General features: G+C 39.8%; 1 protein-coding gene across 6 annotated transcripts in view; it reads right to left on the bottom strand.

Moving 5' to 3' along the window:
• Positions 1–17855, bottom strand: part of ELMO1 (engulfment and cell motility 1) — a 474721-nt gene that overhangs the window by 304162 nt on the left and 152704 nt on the right. For all 6 annotated transcript variants that reach the window (XM_019726329.3, XM_074341005.2, XM_019726327.3 and 3 more), the window contains exons 6-7: positions 16075–16244; positions 6586–6621 (exon numbers count right to left, since the gene is read on the bottom strand). In XM_019726329.3, the coding sequence (XP_019581888.1) occupies positions 6586–6621; positions 16075–16244 (206 nt within the window). The remainder of the gene's footprint in view (positions 1–6585; positions 6622–16074; positions 16245–17855) is intronic.

Below are 17855 nucleotides of genomic sequence, written 5' to 3'. Positions count from 1 at the left end.
AGACACAGAAGTGACAAAGCTTCAGAAAAGTGAATACAAGCAGAATTGTAAAAGACGGTTGGGATACACAGCTGGGCCACAGACAAAGGCCTTGCAAACGTGAATTGATGGGAAGGAGGAGGTGGTCGGCTTCTTGGAGGTGACGAGGGCCTCGGCGGGACAGACCTGGGCTCACTCTGGCGAGCGTGTCATACTGGGAAGTTCACTAACCTCCTGAGCCTCTGTCTTCTCAGCAGAAAAACTGGGTAGTGACAGTTATTTAACCACAGGGCTGCTGGTAAAGCTCTCACTAAAGTGTGTAGCTTATGAGTATTCTGTAAATGAGAGCTTACAGCAAAGCTTCTCAGCAGATGAAAGTTAGGACGACTGAGAAAGGGCAGCGTGCTTCTCTTATTACCCATGGGTCGCCAATAGGGAAGAAGAGAAATAACTCTCTTAAGAGTATTAGCACTTGCAAAGGATCTGTGTGGTCTCCATATACGTGTGTGTGTGTGTGTGTGTGTGTGTGTGTGTGTGTGTGTGTCTGGGCAACTGCCTATACACACACAAACTTGTGACACAAATAGATATGGAAGCATATTCAATCCTATGTTACACTGGCCAGCAGTTTATCTTTAGTTAATAGGTTTTGTAGAATATCCGTGGAGACAATGACTGTTGGCTGCCAATGGATTTGCTGTGATTCAGGAGGCTGTGGGAAGGGTCTAATGTGTGTCTCAGAAACCCAGAGACCAAAAGCAGCTGCACTTGTGTCCCTTATCAGACAATGTCCTGGTTTCTGGTGCCTTCAAAACAACACTGTACCAGACACTCAGTCTTTTACAGACACTCACCACCATTGCCATTTTCATCATAATAAGTATTAACTTAAAACTCTCAAGAAAAGTACTCTCTCTCCAAGTACACTGGATTCTGCCCATCAGCATTTCTACACTATAGACAACTGCACGGATTCACATGCATGATTTTTCAAAAATGAAGTCGGTTGTTCAGATTCTTAATCTGTCGACTCAGAGATGCCACAATTGCTACACTAAAGTCTCATAAAATGCTTTGATTGAATCTTCCCACTGATTTTCAATTAACAGAATAGAAAACAGGCTTGTGTGGCTCTTAAAACAGCTCTGCAATTTCCCTTCTTCCTCGTGTTCTCAGCTCAGCCTCAATACCAACCCTGAAATCCCGCATGACCACCGAAGCTGTGATTTTGGGGAGAGACCTACAAAAGAGGAAGATGCTCTCTGCAAAGGACCGTACCCCAACACTGCGGGGTGGCCAGAGGAATGGCACGCAATAGATAGAAACGGTTAAGCGGGTGGGTTCTGAGTCACACAGCACAGGGTCCCCCTCCAGCTCTAAGTGGGCAAGTTACTGGTACATTCTATGCCTCAGTTTCCTCATGTATTAAAAATGGGGATGACGATGATGATGGTGGTGGGGGTGATACCAAACTCAGAGGACTGTTGGGGAAAGGAAACGAGCTACCAAATGTAAAGACCTTTGAACTGCGTGGCATGTGAGTGATAGCTATGAACACTATGCAAAAGCGATACTCTACACAGGTGAACGGAGCCTGTGATTTTCAAATGTTTGGCTTCATGTCTCAAGAATTATCTGTCCTTAGAGCTAGAAAAAAAAAATTGCAAGGTAGATAGAAAAGCAGCAAATACCTTTTTTAAAAAGACTTTTCTGAGTCACAGATGGGCAACCCCAATATTACAGGTGCCCCCTAGGTGGCATCAGAGGATCATGACCCCAAAAAAGAAATTCCAAAGCAGAAAAACGCACACTTACTTTAAGGAATGGACAAAAAAAGGAGGAAGTGAAAACAATGGGTTAAAAAGATTAGCAAGCATTCCAAATATGAATGCCAAATTAAAATTCCACAATGACTCTTTCTACGGACAACGAATCACAAGAAAATCCAAGCATAAGATTTCAAAAACTAAAAGGAAATTGCCTCGAGAAAATAAGAGCCAGGTAACAAAAGCAACTAAGAAGATCTATTAATAGATGATTAGCATTAGTATTACTGTGGAAATATTACTATATAATAAAGCATAGCATTAGTCGTAAATATTAGCTAATTATTTTATTAGTAATACATAATGTTAGCTAAATAGTTTAACTTAATAAGAGGAAAAACGACAACTATATGATAACTCAGAATGGCCATTTGCTTACACCTGGCATGCTAAAAGACCTCAACTGCTGAAAGATCCCCATAAACATGACTGGAGGATGGCATCCAGGCCTCCGCATGGTGCCAAACAACTGCCTCAATGTCATCACTAACAACAAGGAATGGAACAGGCAGTGACAAAGGAAGACACACACTATGGGAATCAAACTCTTCTTTACGTTCCCGATAGCTAGTTGAGCCTAGGAATAGGGCTAACAGTAGTCTTCATTAATGGCATTAGACGCAAAAGATAAATTATATTTATGCTAATTGTCTGTTCCCCACTCCATGGACCCATCATCCACACGGCCTTAGTAATTTCTGGGGATGGTCCCTCTTGCCCAAATGCTCCAGAACTCTGCCTACTAACTCCTCGGACAGACTGCCAGGGCCTTGCGGAAAAGATGGCGAGAAACGGAAAGAGAACTGTTTGGTTTCCAAATCTCCAAGCTGTTTTTGGGACCAGGATTTCACTCTCTATGGTGGGGAAGAAGCTAGAGAACCATTTCTGAGACAACAGCTAGGGCTTTCTGTGGTTTGCAGTATTCCGTTCGTGTGAATCATCAATAAGAGAGAGAAAAGCTACTTTCTATCATACACCAAAGTGCCCAAAGGGAGGATTGCTTTCTTGGTCCATCTAATAACATTTTATAGAAATGCCACATGATTTATAATTATATTTTATATAAGCATTATATAACATCTTATATATACATTTATCTATTTTAATATATAATTATGTATATTATATGTTATATAGATACATTGGACATATCAATATTATGATATATAAATATATTATTAGACATATTATGTATATATGTTGTATTATATATTATTAAATCTACAATATACATATCATATAATAGACTGCATGTACTGTATATATCACATGTATAACTCATTATGCCTGGTTGCTGGATGGCATGCGAGGTTTCCATGAGGGAGAATTTGAAAATTCAACTTGAAACCCCCAGTTGCAAGGAAAGGATTGCCATGCTAACATCTTATTGCATTCCAAATCAAGGGGCTCTACCACCTCATTTCAAATGAAGCCACTATACAAGCTCTTATCAAACCCAGACATAGATGTTTATTTCCACTCTTAGGGAGGAGCGGTTCAGGTTCCAAAGAAGAAAGGCAGGAGCCAAGGCCCTCTCTCTGAAAGCAGTGCTGGATGCAGGAGATCAAGGCTAATGAATTCCACATACAAAGCAACCACATGGCACATGAGGGAGCATTTTTATTTGTTTGGTTTATTTATTTTTTTATAAAGTGCTAACCTTAAGATTTTGCAGTACTCACTGCCACAAATTAAGCCAACTGCAAACTTTATATGCTGGTTGAGAGCCAGCGTCACAGCCAACACACCATGTGTGCTGGAATGATTCAAATAAATGTTTTTCATCAACTCAGTAGAGACCATCTTCATTCCAGTATATTTCAGCCTATCGCAAAGCATTTAAATTTGTGCTGCTAATTTTATAAAAGAATAGTGCTTCCAAATGTTTCCATTGGGTGCCATGCCCAAGACAGAAGTAAAGGAAAGGTGAAAATAAAGGCCATTTTTAAAACTATTAATAAATCAGGCTGAATATACCCTTAATTGCCAGCATTAATATAGCTCTGCCCCTCCCTTTGTGTTTTTCATATACAGTAGGTTCTTGAGTAATGTCATTTAAGTTCATTATTTTGATGAGATGCAATAGGAACCAAACTCTTGTTTATATCAACTAGCCTACGGTAAAATTGGTTTCCTTCTACAATGTGTTATTGCAGTTCCAAGAACCTATCAACGATGTTAAGTGAGGACTTACTGTATTTTCTTTAGTTTGTGGTAAAATTTATACACTGAAATGTATGGATTTCTAAAACACCCTTTGGACATTGCTTTAGTCTTCAGAATAACAGCAAGACTTATGTCAGCAAAGATTCTTTTGGCTCCTAAGTTGAAAATTTAACTGTGAATCAATTCTGGACCCTATTCTATTCTGTTGACCTGTCTGTTCCCTGACAACATACACTTGAAGTAAGTCTTCAAGTCAGTTAATGAAATCCCTCCACTTTGTTGATCTCTGTTGCTTTTCTCAAGACTGTTTTGGCTTATCTAGGTCCTATACATTTCCTTCAAGTTTTTTTTTTTCTTTAAGTTTTAGAATTGGCTTGTAATTTCTTTTTTTGAAACTGTATTACATTGAACCTACTGAGTAATTTGGGGAGAGTTATTATCTTAACAATATTGTATCTTCCAAACCACAAAACGGTATATTCTCCACTTTTTCAGGTCTTCTTTTTTTCAGCAACATATTTATTTTTCAGTGAACAGGTATTGCATGTCTCCTGTTAAATTTATCCCTAAGATTTTATGATTTTTTTGACTTTTTAAATGGAAATGTAAAAATTTCATTTTTGAGGTTGTTGCTGTTAATGTATAAAAATACATCACTTTTATATACCAATGCTGTATCCAGAAAACTTTCTAAATTCAATTATGAGATCTAGCAACATCTTTGTAGATTCCTTATGATTTTCTAGACAGACAATGATGTCTTCCATAAATAGAGTTGGTTTTACCTCTTTCTTTTGATCCTTATGTCTTTTATTTCTTTCTTAACTTATTGCTATGGCTAAAACCTCCAGTACAATGTAAAACAGAAGTGCAAAAAGTGAACACATTTGCCTTATTCCCAAGTTTTAGAGGAGGATATTCAGTCTTCTAACATTAAGTATGATATGTTTTTGGTCAATGGCCTTTGTCAGGCTGAGGAAGATTCCTCTGTTCCTACATTGCTCAGAATTTTATGTTGGATTTTATGAAATGCTTTTTCTGTATCTAGGATCTATTAAAATAACTTTTCTCTTTAGGTTTTCTCTCTTTGTTTTGCTAAATGCTGAATCACAGTGACTGATTTTCAAACGTTAAACCATTTCTGGGATAAACCTTTATTGGCCACAAAGTATTATCCTTTTTATATATTGTTTGGTGATATTTGTTGATACACTTGCTGGGGAATTTTTGCACCTCTGTTCACCTGATGATCTACAATTTTTATTTCCTGTATTGTCTTGTCAGGTTTTGCTATCAGGGTGCTAGTGGTCTCATTACTTAATTTGAATAAGTTACTCTGTCATTATAAGAACCAGGGCCCTGAACATTGATTTTGTCTATGATTGATAAATGAAATCATAGTTCACACGTAATCACACTTCCAACATCCCTACTTACCTAAAGAATAAAACTATTGGCAGATAAATTTTAAGATATCACTTTGGCTTCAGAGCCCCAAATTCCTCTACATTAGTAAGCTGTATGATGTTGTTGGAGAAAACAAAAATCAGTTTGATTACCACTGCCACCACCTGATTTTAACTTCTGCGTGAAGAAAGATACTAGTTTTACCAATCTTGTGTTGGTGGATAGAAGTGTGAATTAGGACTAATGAGTGAAAACACTGAGACAGTGCCCAGGACAGAATGAACTCATAAAAGGTGGCTTCTACTGCCATGAAGTGCTTCTACTATATCAAAAACATATATCAAAATAAGACTTAAGAAGCTTTACCCTAAAAACTCAAGATTGCTTTCTATACTCTATTACAATTTAATAACTAAAGAGTTCCCACAACTAACCATTTTTCTGTGTGGGTGGTGTAGGGCAAGATGAGTGATTTGAGAGCAGAGTCAAACCCTGACGATGATCAGGATTTTCTTGGAGGGCTTAAGGACTAAGGTACACATTTTCAGTCTTCCTTCTCAAACTGAAATTACCTCCTTAACAACTCGGCAAAACAGAAATTTGTTCAGCCTACTGCTATAGAGACTCTGGTAGGCCCTATTTGTACTTACCTTGTTTAGTGGATAAGACAGGCGCTGAGGAGGGAAACTAAGAAGGAAATTCTGAGCTCTCTAGACATAATTATCATGCAATACACTTAAAAGAGGTGACTGAGCACTTTCTCAGACTCCACATAAATAATTTGCATTCCATACTTCAATCCTGAATACATTTTTTTATTGTGGATCTTTTTCTTACTGAGCCATTGAAGAAAATGAAAGGATTTTGACTTTGAACATCACATAGGCCACAAAAAAAGAGAAAGTTTCTTTTCAATGTAATACATAAAATTATGCCTAGCTTCCTCTAGGAAAAGGGGAGCAATCCTGGCATGCTCATTTTGTGGTGACAAACATAAAATATCCATTCTGCCACAAAGCAGAAAGAAAAGGGAAATACATTTTTCAAGAACCTGTTTATAAGAACATCAAACAGAAAGCCAAAAAAAAAAAAAAAAATCACTCAAAACATCTATATGCCCAGTGATACAATCAGTCAGAGGGCAGGGTGTAATTATGCAGAGAGGAAGGGTTACGCTGTCTGTATCTAGTGATCAAGGGGTTCTTACCAAGGCTTCATGATCTTCTGCAATTTCTGGTATCGGCTGCAAAATTTAAGGAAAATCACGTAAGTAACATGTTTGAAGCAAGAATTTTTACACAAATTACACACTGTGAATAAAGCTTAGAATTAAATATAGGGAAGATTTAACTGCCATGAAGTAAGAAAACTGTTCATTTCAAAACATTATTCAAAGCAATACATTGTTGTTCTCTCATGATTAAGCAGCAACCAAAAGACAAGGATTAAACTGCTGCAACCAACCTCCTGCATTTACTGATGAGTAAAGGCAACAAGAACACTCCATTTGATTCAGAACGGGTATATGTTCAATGCGGAAAAATCCTTACAGATAAACCTGAGTATATTTTCAATGAAAAAGTGGAGCCAAAGAGTACTAGACCTGTTATTCTTAAGTATACGCTCAACAAGGAAAACATAGTTTTATTAAATTATCTTCTTGGGTAATTTTACTTTCTCTTTTCTTGAGAGAAAAACAAATACATACATATATATGTATATATATGTGTTTATGTATATATATATATATATATATATATATATATATATATATATATATATGAAGAAAGACATCATGAGAAATTGCAATTGTCTTGGACAACAGACGGAACCCTGGGATGGTAACCTGCAAAAAAAAAGTGTGCAATAGACAAATCTTACCTGCAAGAAAGAACAATGATGCTTCTTAAAATACCAGGGCCAAGAAGATAAGGAAACAGGTGATGCTGACCTTACCAAACCACTTCCCATCCCCCAAGTCTGCCAAGTCTCTCTGGCATTAGGTATGTTCTTCTCTCTGATTGCATATCCTACCTCTCCTTGTCCAACTAAGTAAGTCTTACTCCAAACTCACTGGATTCTAGGATCCTCTGGCAAGCCCCACTGACCTCTGATTTCCCTTCGCTGACCAGACTGACGGTGACGCCCATGTCTGCATGGGCCGAGGACACAAGCGCTGTATGAATTAGAATATCTCACTGTCCTTCCAGCTCCTTGAAAGCAGGGGCTCTGCACTGTGCCTTACGACTACAACAGCAGGCACATGCAGAGTAGGTACTCAATAAATGGGGATGAATTTTTGGCTTTCAGAAAAAGTTAAGCTTCACATTTTCAACCACGTAAAATGTAAGCACTTTAGAAATCGAACTGAGCACAAATTCAGATCTAGTCTTTGGTAAAACCGGGGGGTTAAAAATCTATATAAAGAGATCTTCTTCTTTCTCTGCTCCTCCCCATTCTTTGCATGCCTTTCCTTAAAAAAAAAAAAAAAAAAAAAAAAAAAAAGTTTATTAGCGCCTTTCTTGCTTCCTTCAAAAAGCCATTAGTCAGGGTGGAAGGAGTCGGTGGCCACAGAAAGGCAGGCCAGGGCAGAGGGGGGTCATATTGGAAGGGCCAAACACTACCTTCCACTAAAAGGAACTAGGACTCCTTGGAGAAATGGCTCCTGCCAGGACTAGGACAGGAAAGATTTAGGTAAGTCTGGAAAATCTCCTTGAGCCAAAAAGTAAAGAAATGCTCAAACAATAATAGGAAACAGGTCAGAAGGACACAGAAGACAGCCTGGAGAACGTTCCACTGCCAAATCTGGGACAAACTGAGCATCAAAATAAATAATAGTATTATAACATATTATAGCCCACTGAATAAAACGGGAATGCGTAAGTCCATGTTGTTTTAAAGAATGGTGTGTGCTGGTATTGTTAAAGAACCAAATCTCTGGGCTAAAAATATACAAACCTTATTAGTACCATTTTCCGTGCTGTAACTACTCCGAAATTATTTCTTAATTACAAAGGGGGCAAGCATGACCGTGAAGACACCTAGCAGGCACTATCTGAAGTGAACACCATTAATAAGACAAAGGGACATCATGTGTCATCAATAAGATGCAATGGAATATCACAAGCATCTGTGATACCCCAGCCAAAGACAGAATAGGGTCTACAATGAGACAACATTGGATAACACCGCAAGAAAAAAATTGTGTTTCAATGGAAAATTATGTGGTGTTTATGTGGCATACTGTTATGGGTATCAGATTCCAGCCTTATTGTCTAACTGATGGATATGTATGTTTTGTCCTGTCTGTTAGTAATTTAATTGACTTCCTGCAGGTGAAAAACCAATTTTGTCTCCATTTGCAATTCATTTCAACATTCCTTTGCTCCAAATACATTTGTGTCCTTTTGACGATACCTTTGAAATGGTGGAAACATTGTGCCTGGTTCTCTCAGATCACGAGTAAAATGAATTCTTTTAACATGGGTTCATTTTATATCTGCATAAAAGCCATGCTTTTATCACTCCCTGAAAATTACCTTTAATGAAATACCTTTTAACAAACCCAAGTTGGAGGAGATCCTACAAAATGGCAGACCTATATTCTTAAAAAGTGCCAAAGTCATGACAGAAAAGGAATAACTAAGGAATAGTTCCAGATTGAAAGAGATGTGAAAAGACAGGACAGCTGGGTGCAAGGTGCTACCTGGAGTTAGGTCTTTGTATTAAAACACACAACTGGGACAAGTGGGGCTTGATCGTGCAACCTTTCCATTAAATGTGTAACTGTGTAATTAAACAAGAAGGCCAGGAGACGGAGGTGGCTCTAATGCCTTGGTGGCCATGTAAGCAAACCCAAATCTAAGCCTGTAGATGACTCAAGGTTTCAACCAATTACAAACAGCCGCTAGGCTTTAACTACAGCCAATCAAACAAAGTCCTTGTTTTGCTTCTTCCTCTTCTCTAGAATAGTCTTCCCCTGGCTCCTGTGGGCAGAGAATTCCTAACCACTTCCAGTTTGGCACTGACTGATTCTAACTAATTTTTGTTCGAATAAATTCTTAAAATTTTTAATATGCCTCAGTTTATCTTTCAACAGAACTGTCTCAAACGAAACTGTTCTGTGGAGTGTGAGTGTGTGTGTGTGTGTGTGTGTGTGTGTGTGTGTGTGTGTGTGTGACATCACTGCAATTTTTCAAAACAGCCTTCTGGCCCGGGCCTGAGCATCTTTAGGTTTTTCTGTGTTCCACCTCCTGTGGCAGACCCTGCCTGGCCTTGGAAAATTTTCCTTGACCAGAGTGCAGATATAAAGTCAGTGCCAAGTCATGGGTCACAGTGTTCTTACTTTTCAATTTCAGATTAAGCCTAAGCAGAAGAAGGACTTTTTGTTGTGATGTCTGTTTTCCTGAGGCTCTTGCCCTCTGTGTCTCTCAAAATACCCATTTTTTAAAAGAAACCTGGCCGTAAGAACAAATGATTCTAAAAAGGCTGATGAGTGGCCAGAAGCCTCTCGTTTCAGCCCAAGGTACGTCATTCTTCTCCCTAACAGAAGATCATCTTTTTAATCAGGTTGTGTTGACCCCTTCTCATTTCCATTACCAGAGTGATGGACAGACACAAAGACAAAGCAAAGAGGTGGGGTGAAGGGAGATCCCCTTGAAGGAATTTTCTGCCCCACAACCCCTGACAAAGCCCAAGATGGTTGGCTCCTTTGCAGTTTATGATGCAAATTTCTGGCAAGACCCCAGAAGGGCTGCTCCACTTGGAACGCCCTGAGTTCCACTGAGTGCAAGCCCCAGGAAAGCAGGCAAAGGGAGCTGGGAGACCTGGCAGCCGGCCCTGGCAGGGCCCACACACCACACAGAGCAGCTTCTTTTTGGCACAGTCTGGGGAGCTGTTTGCTCCTCCAAGGTGCAGGGTAGGCACGGTGCGACCTGCACTAAATGGCTTGGCTATGAGTCTTTGATCAATTTGGCCTGGCCTGGGCCTTCCAGAACAGCTCAGGATTGTAAGAGACACCAGATTCTCAGAAGCCAGAGCATGAGTTAGAGCTGATAATCTGTGTCCTCGGAGATTAACAAAGTTGCTTTCAAAAAAGAAATTCATCTTTTGCGTGAAGGCAAAATTTCAAAAAAGGTCACACATAGTCCGAAGTTGTCATCTGCAACCTTGTATTTTCCCCATACACCTCCCCGCATTGCCTAACCCAGTGTCAGGAACATTCAGCACTCAGATGATATACACTTTGCCAAATGAACAAAACCTACAAATCCATCCTCCAGTGTGGGTACCAGGCAGTAGCAAAGCCAAGGCATCATTCAGGGTGCTTCATTCAAGTTATATCTCAGTTTTCACATCTTCTAAGAAATAGCCACAGTTCTGATTCCAGCCAGGAGAAAAAAGGATTTGAATAATGGAAGTTTAACAGGAAATCGTTCAAGTGTTAAGGAACAACAACAATTTCAACTATACATACACACAGTAGAATGTCCTCTTCTGTGCCATATGACAGAATGGGGACGGAACTAATAATTTCTACAATTAAACAAACAACAAATGTTGTTTGTTTTTAAGACAATTATTTAGGGGCTTTGCATATGTCTACATAACTGAGAGACTCTTTCCACTGTTCCTAATACAGCCAAATTTTGGAGCAATGACTTCAACCAAGCAAATAAAACGTACTCGTGTATTCCCCACATTAGTGACAACTCCTCAAATGCCTCGCTGCTGTTTTTCTTAGAAAAGCTAGACTCTGTAACAGAACACCAGCCCAGTAGTGACCAGGGTTAGAAATGGACATACTCGTACACAAATGGTCAAGTATAAATGAGCACATTTCAGCAAGCTGTGAAATGTACACAGCTTTGAAATGTGTCCATTCTCTGAATCAAGAATTTTATTCCAGCAAAATAATTTAAATTTTCACGAAGATTTTGCTAAAAGAAAAGCTGATTAGAGAATGCTCATAATCATGAAAAAACCTGAAAACAATGTAAATGCCCCACAAGAGGAATGGTTGACTAATCTGTGCACATATTTCAAATGATAATGTCACACTGTGTATCCACTGAACCTTAACAAAACTTTTAAAATGAAATAATATGCAGACAATGAAAATGATGAGGGGAATATTAAATTACAGGAAAATATTGTTAGGTATAAAAAGCAGGCTACAAAGAGCATGAATACGATAATTCTACCTTTGTAAAGCCTGTGCACGTGTGTGTATGTATGTAAAAAAATACATTAATACAAAAAGGATATCCACCACATTGTTCAAAATGTTTGTCTCTGGAAAGGTGGATTATACACGTTTCTTATTTTCCTGCTTCTGCTTATTTACATTTATTTTTTTAAACAATAAATATGATTGTTTTTGTTTTTGTTTGTACTAAGGATGAAAAACTAATTTAAAAAAAATTGTCTGAGCTTTTAATAAACAAACAAATTTAACTCCTTTCATTTTTAATTTTTCTGCCCAGGGTGGTGCTAACAGTTTACTCGTATTCAACGGTGTAATTTTGCCAAGTGAGAAGGAAACTCTCAAGATGCTGCCCTTTCATTCTTGGAAATGTTCCCTCTTCTTCTGACTGGAAGGACACAGGCTAAACTGCCCAATTGTCTGTGTGCACAGAGGTGCAGCCAAAGACACGGTGTTTGATTCAAACCAGAAGAAAAGCTACATGGGATTTAGAGTTGCAGGTATCGTTTTTTCTGTTTTGTTTTGTTTGTTTTATTCAAAGCAAATAAAATATTTCATTTCTGAGAAATCTTTTAATATGCATTTTTAAACACTGTCAGTTCCTTACTGTCCCCTGCCTGACACTATTCCTTTGCTCAGCTTGGGGCAATGTGTTTCCCCACAACTTTATTTGCTTCCACACTTACCGTTCAAGCTGAAACTAGAAACGGAATTTCAAAATTCCACAAGGATGGAAAAATTAAACTCAGGTTTTAAACACTGTGCTCTGCCAACATGACACTTCCTATTGTTCCTTTGTTGCTCATTTTGCCCCATGACCCCTCCTGGTACCCGGTAGAGAGACACTTTAAAAGCTCAGCCTTGGGTAATGACAAGAAGCCCAGCCATCTTTGAATCTCATTATAGCTCAAAGTTAAGGAGAAAAATTCCACCTACATTTCTTCAGTGTTCCCTAAAATTTCCATTGGTCCTGCTTAGAAACCTCTGCCTGTCCCAGCTGGAGGTCTGCCCAGGGTCATGGCTAAATGCCTTCCAAATTGCAGGATCTATTTCATTTGTGTGATTTCTATTCCAAAGGTTTCCTGTTAGTTAATTAAAGTCTTGCTCTAAGTTTAATTGAGAAGCCAGGTTTCCTTATAAGTAAAATGTCTTCCTCTTTTGTTTTTAATCTGGGCAAAAGATCTGAAGGAAAAAAAAAGTTGGGGATCAAATGAGCAGCTTCTTAGGATAGTTGCAGGACCCAGTGGAGGAAGGCAGGAGGTTGTGTAGCTCCAGTCCGTCCTCCATCCCCAAAAGCAGCATAACTTTGAACTTCTGTACAATGGTGAGCAGGGTGCGAAAGGTGATCCAGAGAAACACCAAGCCCGCCCAGTAAGAGAGTGTGATGGCAAAGGGTAAGAGACAAATACAAAACAGAACTCACCTAAGATCTGGCCTTCAATTCTGTTCATCTGCCTAAAACCTGGCTGGATGTCATAAATTGGGATGGGTTATGAATTACAGATAGTTAGATATTATGTCGAGTATACTATGCTATTTTAAAAAAAGAAAAAGAAATTACTGTGGCTCACATAAAGTCATTCAGTATAGACATTCTCTCATGTGGTCGCTAGTCTCCGTCTGAGGGATGTGATTCGTCTGGGCCACACTATAGGTCAAGACAAGCTGTAGAGTAAGGCGACGGCCCGGGTAAAAAGTGATAATGTCGACAAGACAAATACATAGTGTCAGTTTTTACTCTTCGTGTTAAACAAAAGTGGTAGTGTCCCTTTGATGAGTGCTATGGGTTGAATCATGTTCCCCCCAAATTCATATGTTGAATCTCCAACACCCAGCACGTCAAAAACAGACAGTGTTTGGAGATAAAGCCTTTAAAGACGAGGTGATTAAGTTAAAATGAACCCATTAGAAGGTGTCCTACTCCAATCTGACTGGTGTCCTTATAAGTAGAGGCAGTTTGGACACACTCAGACACCAAGGATGTCTACACACAGAGGAAAGGCGGTGTGAGGACACAGAGGGAAAAAGGTGGCCGTCTGAAAACCAAGGAGAGAAACTCAAGAAAAAACCACCTGCCGACACCATGATTCCAGCCTCTGGTGCTGCGAGACAATACATTTCTGCTTAAGCCACCTAGTCTGCGGTATTTTGTTATAGCAGCCTTGGCGAACAAACATAATGAGAAACTAGGCACTAAAGCTCCTGGCATGCATTTTTCCTCATTGTCAAGATACACAAGTGCCAGCCCCTGGAGGTGCTGGAACCTGCTCCAGCCTTCCATTCAGTGTACATATCACACAGACCCGTGCTTTCAGTCATTATTATTACCATTGTAATAATGATCACGATTGCACTTCTGGTAAGTGTGGAAGGATGAATACACTATTATTCTCAATATTCAAAAGCTTCAGCCCTGGATACCTAGCTACCTGTGGCAGAACCACTTAATTTTAGCAGGTGATTCTACAACTGGCTCTCGTACATTGCTTTTGATACATCAATGGCTGGGACTTAGAAAAATCAATACACGTGGGAACATGTTTACCTTTTAATTTTACACGTTGTAAATGTGATGGAGGTAGAGCCTCGCAGGTCTCCGTGTTTGGCCAGAAGCAGTGGTGGGTGCGGGGCAAGGCCAGCCGTGTGTGGCAATCCCAGGAAGTCACCCACGGTCACCAGTGAAGGTGTCTGTAATCACAACTCACTCCACTGCTCACCACTAATAAGGAATGAGGGATCTAACACATCCCACACTGGACTTCAGCTTGGCGCTTCTGACACACAGACAGAACCTTCTTTCTCCTTTTTCTTGGTCGAGCCATTTGGATCCCCAAACTTATTCTACTTCTCTCGAGCTGTTTCAAGCTCCAACTCCAATTTATAATAACCACTTTAGATTTTGAAAGCGCCCAGAATTTGAGTTTCCCTGCCTTACTCCAAGGTGATGTTTGCCAAAAACTTCATGAGCGAGCGGTTTCAGTGACCATTAAAAAATAAATGATACCTGCCTCCAACTGACCCTTTCTAGACACCCAAACCTGCTTGCTGATTCTCTTAGATTTGCTTCCCCCCCACCCCATTCACTCTTAGATATTTTCTCTACTTGTCTATGAGGTAAGACCCCTGACTCCAAACTCTACAGAACATTCTGGATTAGGAGATATTCCTGCTGTTATAAAATATCCTCTCTTTGACTAAGAAAAATAAAAAAAGAATCTTTCACTAGTGCCAACTGCAGAGGCCAAATAATGCCCAGTGTGGGAGGAGATAGGAAGGAAGAGAGGAAGGAAGGGAGGGAGGGAGTGGGCTGAGACAGGTCTCTAACATGTACAGTCATCAGTTCAGTCTTAGAATCACCGGGTACTGAAGAGAGATTTAAATGCCCCAGATTTAAGCCCCCATTCTCAATAAATATCTATCTTTCCTAATAAATACCTATCTCAACTCTGTACATGATTAATTTAGCATATTACTATGCAGTTAACTGACTCAGCGTCTTCACATGCTCTAACCCACATGCTCTAATAGTCTATGCCAGTGGCACCTGGCCATATGGGAACGAATAGTTTCCTGTGGACCCTACCCTGGCATTTGGTGGTCAGGGGAGTTACCTGTCTACACAGGTGAGAGCTACACTGTCTGGTCCTTCCACTCCCCAGTCATGCCAGAGGGTCAAAGCCTTCCCTGAGGAGGAAGGTGAGCATCCCTTTCATGTTCAGGATGGAACTCAAACTCCTTCAAGACCCATGCACGGACACCCCCTCTGTAAGTTTCCAGGGACGTACATAGCTGGAACAACCTGGAAACTCAAAGCCCTCAGGAGGAATTATACCGCAATTGAATTCTGCCTCCCTACATTTTTGGATGGCAAGGCTCACATCTTTTTAAATTTTCCAAATTTCTACTCTTTTGCATACAATAGGTATTTAATAAGCATTGTATTTAATTTTAAATAATTAAGGACATGCATTTCATCATTCAAATGTTAATTTTTAAAAACTTACTTCAAGGATGATATTTAAGACTTCAAGAATACCAGGAGGCATTCTAATGTTTTGTTTTGTTTTTTTCTTTATCTTTCTTTTCTTTTCTTTTCTCTCTCTCTTTTTTTTTTTTAACTAAGTCAGGGAAGGTAATTTTTTCTCAGGGATAAGCAAGGCATGTAAGGGATTTATATTTTGTAAAATTATAATTTTAATGTTGGAAAAGCCCTTAAAGATAATGACCTAATATTTTTCCTCATAAATCTGAAATTGCAGGTATCTTATGGAATTCTACTTTGTCTTAGATACTGGCTAGTTGGTGCAAGGAGGACTTAGTGATACTTAAACTGCAAACCCAGGCACTATCTTGAAAGCGATTTTTTTTTTTCCAGAGCCTAGTCAATTTCTGGTCTTTAAAACTGGAAATTGCAAGTATAAGGAAAGTAACAGATTCCCAGAATGCTGGAAAGAATAGCACAGATTGGAAATCTGGATAAAAGGTGCTTACTCAGTGCCGCTTTCCACCATCTGTGTGAGAAGGGAGATGCCGTCCAGATTTATAAACTCCTGGGCGAACGTGACGTCCCGGGAGAGGCTGGCCAAGTCCTTCAATGCTTCCAGCTTGGCGTCCATACTCGACGACTGGATCCGTTCATGGAGCTGCTGGGCATTCTGAGCCTTGCGGGCGAAAGACAGACGGAGGAATGTTCACAGAGGGAAGCGAAGCACACCAAAAATCCATGTTTTGTTCACAGAGAAACAGAGACACAGAGCCCAAAAGCACAAGACTATATGCGTCCTGCACGTCACGGGCAAGTTTCTACCTCAGGCTATGTCTGTTAGTTTCATGATGGAAATCCATTGCGTTCTTTTGATGGGGCTCATTTTTCCATCTCTTGGAAAAGCCAAGAGCACAGCAAGAACAGCAAAGCCCCAGAAACAGAAAAGATGGGGCAGTGAGGAGGGGAACTTGTTTACCTTGTAAGTAAAAATTTTATCTAGGAATTACAAAAAGCGTTTTGCTTAGTTAAGCAATTACACAAATTTATACAGTGTGTTCACCCATTCAGTCAATCCTATGAGTGATAACTGCCTACACACAGTGTTCAAAAGCTTCATGAGACACCCAAACAATCGTTCTGGGTTACAGACAAGACAATGATACTTGTAAGTGACACTTTTTTCGACAACATGTGTTTCCCATACATTCGCTACTTACTGCATGAATTTATAACAAAATAATTAGGAAACCAAATTAGCAGCTTTGCCTAGAATTAGACATCTTTTTAAGGCATTTGCACTTGGCTTCCACGCGCAGGACAGCGAGGAATGGAAATTTATGGGACGCGCTGAACTTCTGGATAATAACTTGTCATCTATAGTTCTCATTCACCCAGTGAAGCCTTTCATCTCTGCCTTTCAGTTGGGGAAAACAGGAAGAAAAAGAAAATATTAAATTTTTCTGCCTGTGTTTTTGCTTAGCAGAAATAACTGGACATCTGTTGTAGTTATTATTTCACTCAAAACTTCAATCAAGGGTTGAAACATTCCACCATCCTCATAGTCTCCTTCTCCAGTACCTGCTTTCTCCTTTGAAACTGCATTACATTTCAGAGAAAGGGGAAGGTGGGATGTTTGACCCCCGACAATGAGTATCTTCTCCTGAACAGAAACTGACTAGAAATAAGTGAGGAGCCCATGTAACAGGGTGAAGATTGCTCAGTGGAGGAAAGGAATCCACACTGGGACTGAGAGCAAAGGGACCCCACCCCAGAGACTCCACAGCCACAGCCCCTTCCTCCCCACTCAGCTCTCCCTACACTGTCACCTGGAAGTAGCCCTGGGGACTGGGATTCACCAGGGAGACCGATGTGATTCTTCAGGGACCAAGATGGATGAAACCCATGCCCCTATCTCTTGGTCAGAGACAGATTGTGGCATCCCATGTTGTTATAACCCCAAACTGACACTGCATCCGAAGCGAGAAAAGAAGAAGAAGACAGGAGGAAGAGGAAGAGAACCCTCCCGCCTCTCAGCGAGCTCCAGGTACCTGACAAATCGCTCAAACCCTAAATCCCATATTTTTAAAAGGGAGAACAGCGAGCTGAGCGGGAATCACTTTATTTATCTTTTAAAATTGTTCAAAGATATACTGTTCTCTAAAATTTTCAAATAGATATACAACATTAACAAAATATTTCACCCAAGCGAATCACTTTGAATTCCTTGAAAAGTATACTTTTCTCCAAGCAGGAAGTCTGCATTTACTGTAGACGTTATAATGATAAT

Source organism: Rhinolophus sinicus, chromosome 4 (genome assembly GCF_057876585.1).
Source record: "Rhinolophus sinicus isolate RSI-liver-muscle chromosome 4, RSI-T2T, whole genome shotgun sequence".
Classification (NCBI taxonomy): Eukaryota; Metazoa; Chordata; class Mammalia; order Chiroptera; family Rhinolophidae; genus Rhinolophus; species Rhinolophus sinicus.
This window is presented reverse-complemented; position numbering and strand designations above follow the sequence as displayed.